Raw genomic sequence first — 9,984 nt, 5'->3', positions numbered from 1 at the left:
TGCCCGCACGCTGCCCGCAGCCTGCCCGCAGCCTGCCCGCACCCTGCCCGCAGCCCTGCCCGCGCCCTGCCCGCAGCCCTGCCCGCAGCCCTGCCCGCACCCCTGCCCGCACCCTGCCCGCAGCCCTGCCCGCAGCCCTGCCCGCAGCCTGCCCGCAGCCCTGCCCGCAGCCCTGCCCGCCGCCGCTTTCCAACTTGTTTGCTACAATAACAAAAGGAGAAGCCGGAACGCGTGAGGCGCTGAAGCGTCGCAACCAATAGCAGGCGTCGTGACAAGAGGCCGTCGCCTCCTCAACCAATAGCGGCCGCGCTCTCATGGCGGGCGGGGCGGCTGTCTGCGCCCAGACGGATCCGCCGCCGTCCCTCCGCGCCGCCCGGCGCCGAGCGGGGCCCCAGGGCCGAGCCCCGCCGGCTCCCGCCCCGCTCCCCCGCGCCGAGGAGCCCCTTTCCCCCCCGGGAACGCCGCAGCGGGGCAGGCCGGGGAAGGAGGGAGGAGCCGGCGGCTTCCCGATGCGGGGACGGGGATGCAGAGCCGCCGGGAGAAGGCGCGGGAGCCTCAGCATCCTCAGGCGCAGGCCTTTGTACCGCGCCGGCAGGAGCCGACCGCCACCGCTCCCACCCGGGCGCCCACACCACCTTCCCTCCGCTTCCTTCTGTCCCCTGCAAATTAAACTTACCCCAGAGCAGGAAAAAAAACCCCATTTCCAGGAAAAAAACCAACCAAACCAAACCACCCAGAGTCCCTATTGCTTTTATAATTATTTCTCCTTTGTTACAACAAACCAGAAATACAAGATTCCAGTGAAACCGCAACAGTTCACAGAACGGCTGAACTTAAAACTTGAGGAGAGGGGGAGGACGAGACCCCTTCCCAAACCCAGCGGGGTAAAACGCGGGCAGTTGGTCTGACCGGAGGCGGCGGCCGTGGTTACACGAAAGGTAACAGAGGAATTTTGGACCCCGCGGTTTTGTTTTTTTTTAAAAAAAGAAGTTTTTTACCACACTTTGCCATCACAGCTGTAATTTTATGTTCCTGCTTCCAATTCCTTTAAATAAACACTTGTTTTCTTGCAGATACAGAAACCACTGGTGCCATCTGTTCAAACACAACGCAAAGGAAATTCAAACTTTATCTAAAAACGAAAAAAGAACAAAACCAAGGAAGTTTTCAACCTGGGAAGAGCTCGGCGCTAGGCATTAACAGACCGCTGGCTACCCACAGAAGAAGAAGTTTTGGTGCAAAACAAGGAGATTGGCGTGTCTAGAAGGAGCGCTACACCTAAGCCTGGCCTGTTCGCCCTGCTGGGAGGTGTTTTCTTTTGCTTCGGATGGGTTAAACCGGACGGCGGGCGCGAACTCGGCCCTTCGGTCGCGCTTGGGGACAGGGCCGATCCCAAAACGCAACCGCGGAGCTCGAGAGGGACGCAGACGCGCGCTCCCGGCGCCGACGAGCACCGCACGCGCCGTGCTGCGCGGCACGGCGGGTCAGCAGCACCGACGGCGGCGGATTAACTGCAGCAGATGCGTCACAGTCACGTTTGGAGTACTCGGGGGGGGAAAGGGAAAAAAAGAAAGATATAAAAAACAATCCAAGAAAAGGTTTCATACACCAGAGAGTATCAAAACGTTAAAGGAACACACTAAAGTCTGATCTCGGTAGAACAGGGCCGCTCCCTATTCCTGCGGGTCCTTCCAGCATGAATCAGGGTTTCCGTTTTTAGCTTATGGGCATCGACAGAACACACGAACTTCGGCAACAGTCTCTCGGCACGACCTTCAGTCGTTTGTTTCCGGGTCTGTCTGAGCCATGTAAGCATCCAGCTCAGCATCGAGGTGTCCTTTCGTTTTAGACATGTAAGCGTCTAACTGGTTGTCCAGCTGCTCCTTGGTCAACGCGGGACGCGCTGATCCTCTTCCTCGTCCTCGTCCTCTGCCGCGACCTCCGAAGCCCCCTCGTCCCCGGCCCGCCATGCCGCGACCTGACAGCGAGACGAGATGACGGTTACACGCTCCACCGGACCGAGCCTGGGGGTTTGCCGCGGCCGCCGCAGAGCCCCGGCTGCCGCTGCGCGGCACCTGGACGACATGGCGTGCTCGGCAGAGCCGCCGCAGCGCCTCCGCGGGGAAGTCCCGCGGCAGCTACCCCGCACCCACCCTCCCTCTCCCGCAGGTCGGGTTCTGCCGCGCCACATCAGCTCGCCACGCTGCTCCCGTTCCAGTCCCGCAGCCCAGCCAGACGCGTGATCCGCGCTCGGGCTCCCATCTCCCCTCCTCTTCCAAACCCCCCCTGCGCATTCCACGCTTTTCTCCCCCACTGAACGCACCCCGGGATCCTGCACTTCTCCGGGCCAGGCTGAAGCTTTTGGCAAAGCGGCAACGCCGTTAACCGTTACAAGCCAATTTTTCCTAGAGCACTTCACACCGAGAGGTTTTCAGACTACTTCAGAAGCAGGGTACCCAAGAGCCCACGCCCATCAGCGTGTGTTCGTCAGGCCAAGAAATAACGTTACAGCTACAAGCCAAGGCTGCCAAGAGAGGCAGCTTCCCCGTAACCGTCTGCTCCTACAAACATCGGGCCAATCCCGAGCAACACGAGAGCGCGTTTGGCTGCGTTCTACCCAAACATCTGCCTGGAACATTAACAACCCTTCCATCAACAGCTGGCTCCTGTATTTCCTCTTGCACTCCTGCTTTACTGCTGCTCTGATTTGTTGTTGAAAATAAGAGTTCATTTACCCAAGAGGTGATTCAGTTTCAGACTTTGAATTTAAGTTTATTTTGCAGGGGTTTAGGCTTTCTCCTCTGTTAAAATTTTCCCCTCGCTAATTATTTTAAGAGACTCTTGGTTTACACAGGCTCTATATTGTTTCCTTCTTAAGTGCAAGGAGACAGTGTCGTCTTCCTCAACACGCTGGAAGATGACTCGCTGCCTCGACTACCACTCAAAGCATCAGGCAGCCAGCGCCAACCTGCAGGAGCGGGCAACTTCGCCGAGGGTCCCCAGAAGCCCTCCAGCAACACTGACACAGCCAAGGCTCTCGGTGAGGCACAGGGGCTGGCCAGGCATTTTGGGAAAGGAAGCCTGAATTTAGCACTAGGCCGTGCACCAATTCAAGAACAGAGGGGTTTGGGGGCTGCGTGTACTTACGCATGCTAGCCTTAAACAGGAAAAAAGAGTTAAAGCTTAAACTCATTCAGCAGCAACGTGTCGCTGCTGAAGTCTGCGCACACTAACCTCTGCCACCAAGTCCTCCGCGGCCCATGGCACCTCTGCCTAGACCACCTCTTCCGGGGCCGCCGCGGCCTCTAATGCCACCTCTCCTCAGGCCCATCCTGGGGGACATGCCTCGTCCTCCACGAAGCAGGCTCTGACCTTCAAGGGAGAAAGGGAATTCACATCAGAAAGAAAGCAGTTTTCCGACCGAGCAACAGAATCGGAGGCGCGCTGTCAAAAAGACGGCGTTACTGACGTAAAAGCAACTGCAGTTCAGCCATGGTACTGACCTCTGAGTGGGACTCCTCCTCTCAGCAGAGCTCTCGCTCCCCGGCCACCACGCATGGCTCCGCGTGGCAAACCTCTCTGCCCCATAGACAGTCCTCTTCCTCCCATGGCTCCGCGAGCAAGGGGGCCCGCCGGCCGGCCTAATCGTGCCTGAATGTTACTTTTACCGAGGCGTTGCTTTAAGCTCTTCTGGAATAGAAGATTTTTAAGAAACAAGGAAGTCATGCAGCAATCTCAGACTTGCAACACAAGCAGCACAGCAATCGCCTATCAATAGAAGTAGTGTGTTTGTTTGGTTTTTTGTTTTAAATAAAATAGAGGGTCACCAGCTCTCTGCAATATATAATCAATCTTCAAAGGAAGACAATCAAATCTGCTCTGGGAGGGCTAATTTGTGAAGGTCAAACAGAGAACAAAGACCTTTCCTGGAAGCAAGTGTTTGTACAGAGACAAGAAAGGCTGCAGATTTGGAAGGAAATATTTTTAGCATTTTTAGCAGTGCTGCTCAGTCCAAATCAAAGCAGACACTCAATCCACAAGGCAGCCCACTAATCCCTTCTGCCGGCAGGTGACAGTCCAAGCAAATCCCTGAGACAGAAAGCAACGACCCCTGCTGTGGCACAAGCCTCACCTGCCTCCGCAGAGCAAGTGACATCTGCGCAGCCACACGCCGTGGATATCGTTCCCAGCGGCCAACTGCCCTGTCCTGGCTCGGCTTCCACACAGACCAAGGCAACAGCTAGGAAAAGCATCAACTTTTCCATCTGTACTACGAAAAGCAAGCTATACCGAAGAAATTCACCAGAAAAGCAGCAACAAGGAGCTAAGAAGCAACAGTGGGAACCTTCACACTTGGCTCCAGAACAAGAGCTCTCGGCCCTAGGAAGGTACGGTGACGGGAGCAGCCATAAAGGCTGTATTTCACGGCAGGTTCCAAGAGTTGCTTCCAGTTATTGCTCGTCTACCGGCCCCAAGCCTGTGGACAGCTGAATTGGTTCCTCTAAAATCAGTCTCTTCTGTAGCTGTAGTAAGATTTTACTGCCTCAGAGGTTCGATAGTCATTCATTTTTCCAAAAGCTGTAGCAGCCTACAATGGTAGCCTCTCTCTGTTGCCCGGCCTCGCTGGCAGAAAGGAGTGAGAAAGCACATGTATGTTCCACATCCAATTATTTGTTTACGTCACTTACCATGAGAGTTTAAGATGCACATCTAGAACCACAGTCAGTATAAATGTTTTTACATTTAAAAAAAACACAGCAGGTTTACGCACACACTTGTGCACTCAGATGCAGAGGATGCAAAACACAAACCCACGAGCACCAGCAGTGCTCCGCAGGAGTTCAGAGAAGTCCCTTCTGAAGCGCAGGTGACCCATCACCGGGATCAATGCTCCCCAGCACCTCTGCACACAGCGCATCCAGAAGGATCAGAAAAGCTCCCGGTGACACCAAGTATAGCACTTGTGAAAATCCAATCACCACATCAACTTCCAGAGCAACCTGCAACCTTCAAAGAGCAACCCGACATAAACCAGGTTTCCAAATTGCCCTACGATGCCCTTCCGTGGCCCTCCCTTGCAGCATTTAATTCCAGAAGACCACGAAAGCACGCCTATGCCCAACATAAAAATCAAATGGGTTTAAGAGCTAAGCCAAAAGACTCGTTCTTCCCCATTCCGCTGCGGCACCTCAATTCAGCAAGCAGAAACTTCATGTTTTCAATCCAGTTTCACTCACCGCTTGTGAAATTCTTAAAAAAAAAAAAAGTTCGAAAAGTTAAGCAAATAATTTAGACTACCTTGTCCAGAGCTTTTGTTTACAAGCTCTGCAAGGCTAACTGGCACCACGGTCTGTTTTTACAACAGAATCCTCAAGAGATCTTAAAAAGCAGCTGCATTCCTCTTTATCAGAGTGAGCCCTGAATGTGAGCATGTGGCAGGTTTAAGTATTCCAGCTATTCGGTGAAGCAGCTCAGCTAAGAAATTTCCAGGGCTTTCTCCTCATGTGCGAGATAACGTACACAATTATATTTAACTACTGCTGTAGTCAAGTCATGCAGTGCTGCTATTTGAACTCACTGCACAGCTGTGCGGCACCACCCCACAGGTTTCCATCTGTGCCCTACACATACATTTTAAGCTCATCTTACCAGCCTTCCCCATTTAAACGTCAGCTTTAAAACTTGCAAAACCCTCTACGGTCTGACAACGAGCAGGCTGTAGACAAACAGCTCTCCTCCGCACGTTATTGAGGTTTCTGTTGTAGCGAGATTTTGCCCTCTGCCCCTTCCATAAATCCGGAGTTATGGAAAAGCACATTGACTGCAGCAGAGAAATCAAAATCTACCATGTTTGCTTAGGTCTTCTGCTCTACCGCCAGAAGGCAATTTGAGGAACACACCGCAATCTGTAGCACTCATCACTGAAACGTGGAACGATAAAGACTCTTTATGTAAGGAAAATGCAACACTATGCCTTAAATCCAGGCCCGCATTCTAGCATTCGCAAGCAATCAAAAAATCAGTTTGTTCATCTGTTCCTCGCAGCCAGCTGCTATCAAGGGAGTGCACCGAGAGAGGGTGGAGTTGGGGATGGGAGCAACCAGCCTCAACTGGATAGTAAGTACTGGAAACAATCTGCAGCAATTGTAACTGCAGCTAGATTGCGAGATGAAGCACTCAGCAGATCCAGAAACCCAGAATGAGAACATTTCTCTGAAAAAATAGAGAGGAGATATGAACAGCCAGCACAAAAAACCCCCAACTCAATAATAATAACCAGTAAGTTACAAAGCATTACTTATCTGAAGTAAAAAGTGGGATTTTCTGCAAGTCCCTTCTAGGTCTCTCATTTTTTAACTTTCAGGAGCATTTTTCAAAGTCCACCATATCCTGAAAAGCTGTCTGCTGGCGACAGGCATCAACGGGCTGCCCCAGGGGACGCCACTTTCTCTCACCTGTTTAAGCTTCAGAGCAGCCTGGACAGAAGGTCTATTCTCCATCTGCTGGGCCAGTCTTCTGTTTCTGGCACTGGCTAGCTGCTGCTGCTGCTGCATGGTAGCCCGAATATTCACTGGCATCGGCTGTTTGTTCTTCAGCATGTTAGTAAAGCTTCAAGGTCGAATAAAACGGGTGTTTAAATAAAGCTTTATTACATACATTTATTGGCATTTCATGGTTCTCAAGATTGGATCTCCAGATCCCATGAACCTTATGTAAAGAGTGGTACTTAGGTCACATCATATGTGATTACGTATTCCTTGTTTTCCACAAGTGTGCAAGAACTGGAAACTCAGAAATGATGTTGTATATTAAGTGATAAAGCTTTAGGTTACTGATTTTAGAAATGGCAGAAGGAATGAAAACAAGCAATAAGCAGAGATGATCATGACAGATGGAAGAGGACATCACAGAAACAGAAAAGCAAACGGAAATCTGACTGCAAAAGCCAAACTAACCCTCAAAGATCCGAGAAAACTATTTAAAAACCTCAATGCCAGAAGGCAGCGTTACAGAAGACATCGCCCCGAGAACAGACCGGTGTGCCTCTGGCGCACCACAGAACTGGTGCCGTAAGAAATGCCACCACCCAAGTGCGCTCGCTTATAAACAGTTCACTTGGCAATTTCTTTGGTGCACAAAGAATCTTCTGTCTTTAAGAGCTATATAGGAGCAGAAGATACAGCAAGATGGCAAGCCTCCTTAGCAGCAACCCATCAGCTTTCTACTGCGTCCTGGGAGCTACACGAGACCGCAAAAGAAAACACTTACGGATGAGGGATATGGACTGACCAAAATGAAACAGGCCAGCAAGCCTTCCCTGCACTGCACCTCGCCACTTATCCTTCCTGGGGTAAGCTCCGAGCACCGGTTCGGGCTACATCTCACCGCAGCGCTTGCTAGAGCAGGAACTGCAGGCAAACGGCTCCCTTAATCCCTGGTTCAATGACACTAACATCGTTAATCCAAGAGCGATTAGTAAGAAAGTGAAACATAACTGCAGCATCACTGTTAGTTGTCACTGTAGAACCGCAAAAGCTCAGTGGCATGGAAAAACAGAAGAATACTCAACAGAAGAAATAAAGAAACCAAGAAAAGAGAGAGATGGAGATGAAGCAAAGCATTTGCCTCTTACAAGGCCCAAAACATTGTTAAAGGGCCTTTGGGCTCGTTTAATGGCCTGCTGCATGCCTCTTACAGGCCAGACCACATGCACGTGTGTCTGCCTCGGACAAAGCAGCAAGCCTGCTGCAGCTTAGGTAACATGCTACCACGCTGCAGGGTCGACTATATAAATGTAAAAACATGTGGAAGAAAAAGGGAGGGTGTGAGGTTTCTCTCTTTTGTTATAACACATCCCACCATATTTATGTGTTGAATAGTTTAATATTAACTGCTATGGATAAATTTCTCCAAAACACTTGCCCTTTTAACCTTGCGTACCACATTTGTTGCAGTTTAAGACAGAGGTGCATAGCCATCTGCTTGTTTTAGTGAGGTTAAAAGAGGGCAGAAACCACGTTGGTTTTTGGACACCGGATAGTGATAATTAAGTAAAAAAATTTCTTATGAGCTGAAGCTGCTGTTGGCTTCCTCACCGCTCGTTCAGAGACATCTTGGTGGTGCTCTTTAGCACAACCTTCGGTGCTGACTGTGCAGCCATCTTCAGATCAAGAGAATCTGCAAAACACGAGAACCGGATTTAACAAACAGCACGAAGATCTTGCGCTTACCTGACTAAACATTAAAAAACCCTGCATTCCGGCTCCTTTGGTGGAGAGAATCAAGAACGGGGCAGGTAACAGGTATTCTATTAATGCATTTTTCATAAGTTTTCTAGGCCACTGCCGTGATACGGCAGGTTTAATAAATCAGCAAGTTACACTAACTCATCCTTAGTAAGAAGTCATCTTTTCAGAAAGTGAAAATTTTACCATTGGCAGAAGTAATGCTGCAAAAATACAGTCCATCAGCAGTCAAGATCGCACCCAAATGTCTTGTTTAGTGCATCATCTAGTAACACATCCTAAGCTTTTAGTATCAGCAAAATGGAAACCCCAATTTGTTCTAAACAGACACGTACCATATACTTGGCAATAAAATCCCAAGATTACTCTACAGAAGTCCCATATACCTTAAAAATATTAAGGTTCCATCCTCCTATTATGACTGCCACCACCTGGACAGAGATAAACTGTAAGGGCGCAGTCACTTCGGCTTTTTAATATCTAACACTCTGGCAGGCAGCTCATCCGCAGTCCTAATGCGGTTCCCTAACGTGAGAGCCTGCCACATGCCTCAGGAAAGCAGCAAAGGGATTTAAACTCAGCTGTTACTCATCTTTGGAGCACACAGCTCAAGCCCGAGTGCTTTGGCAGGGATGAATACTACTGAAATGCGCTATGCTCAAACCCACTACCTATGCGGATCGATTTCTATTTTTTTTTTGTATGAGTATCAAATGTAATGCTTAGGCGACCGCCGAAAAGTACTCACCCTCAAAATACCTCGAACAAAATACTTTCTTTACAATGTTTTACAGCCCATGAGCTAGAAATTGAGCCAACAGGCAGCCGCACCCCATTTTTTTAAATTAAAAATGTTTTTAGGAAGGATTTTTCCTGAACAACCACCACAGCGCAGCTCGCAGAGGAAGCCCCGCTCCCACATGCCCCCCCCACGTCCAGCCGAGGACGGGGAGGGAGGCGAGGCCTAGCCTGGGCCGTCGATCCAGCCCCGTCCCACCACTACCCGACGAGACGGGGGGGGGAAAGCCCGGCCCTGCGTGCATGAAGCCTGGGAAGGGGCAAACACCGCCCCCCCCTCCCCAAGGAATCAGCCACCCTGACGGGACCGCCTGAGGGGACCCCCCGGCCTCCCTTACGGAGCCTCCCGCCCTCCCTCAGCGCTCCCCTCACAGCCCTCGGGCCAGATCCAACCGCTCTCACCGAAGCAGACGGTCGCCAGGTCTCCGGTGGGGCTGACTGGCGGGTGGCGCGGGGTGTGGGGCTGGCTCCGGCGCCCTCCGCCCGCTCCCGCCGCACTCAAACGTCCGCGACAAAATGGCGGCGGCAGCCACAGACACCCTCCCTCCTCCCACCGCCCGCGCCGAGCCGGCCAAAATGGCGGCGGCGGCGGCGACGCGCAGGGCGCAGGCGCAGAGCCTCGCGCGTCACCACGCCCCTTGCTATTGGGCGGGGCAGCCCTGACGCAGCGGCCGCCCCCTCGCCCATTGGTGCCCCGGGGCGGGGTGGGCGGGGCCGGGCCGCGGGCGGGAGGGGGGCGGGAGGGGGGCGGGGCGGCGCTCACGGAGGCGGTGGCGCCGGCCTTGCTGCGGCCTGGCCGGGCTCCAGCGGGGCCGGGCTCCAGCGGGGCCGGTCCCCGCTTCCCCCCGCCGTCAGGAGCGGGTGGGCGTCTGAGCCCCACGGTGGGGGCCGATCCCGCCGGGCCCTGGCCTGGGCGGAGGCGTCGAAAACGTGAGGAGGC

At 52.4% G+C, this 9,984-nt stretch overlaps 1 protein-coding gene across 5 annotated transcripts; it reads right to left on the bottom strand.

Moving 5' to 3' along the window:
• Nucleotides 1-734: 734 nt before the first annotated feature.
• Nucleotides 735-9,645, bottom strand: CHTOP (chromatin target of PRMT1). Of its 5 annotated transcripts, none has more exons than XM_082333261.1 (6): nucleotides 9,447-9,645; nucleotides 8,097-8,178; nucleotides 6,456-6,609; nucleotides 3,504-3,690; nucleotides 3,235-3,372; nucleotides 735-1,978 (listed from the first exon to the last, which is right to left on the bottom strand). In XM_082333261.1, the coding sequence occupies exons 2-6, from the start codon at nucleotides 8,159-8,161 to the stop codon at nucleotides 1,776-1,778; spliced, it is 747 nt and encodes a 248-aa protein (XP_082189387.1). In that variant the 5' UTR covers nucleotides 8,162-8,178; nucleotides 9,447-9,645; the 3' UTR covers nucleotides 735-1,775. The 5 variants fall into 5 exon arrangements, 2 of the variants coding, with proteins under 2 accessions (XP_082189387.1, XP_082189388.1); XM_082333262.1 differs by having other exon boundaries at nucleotides 3,504-3,687; XR_014230455.1 differs by lacking the exons at nucleotides 735-1,978; nucleotides 3,235-3,372 and adding an exon at nucleotides 4,133-6,213 and having other exon boundaries at nucleotides 3,596-3,687.
• Between the last annotated feature and the right edge of the window lie 339 nt (nucleotides 9,646-9,984).

This window comes from Platalea leucorodia (genome assembly GCF_965183815.1).
Source record: "Platalea leucorodia genome assembly, chromosome: 24".
Taxonomy (NCBI): Eukaryota; Metazoa; Chordata; class Aves; order Pelecaniformes; family Threskiornithidae; genus Platalea; species Platalea leucorodia.
This window is presented reverse-complemented; position numbering and strand designations above follow the sequence as displayed.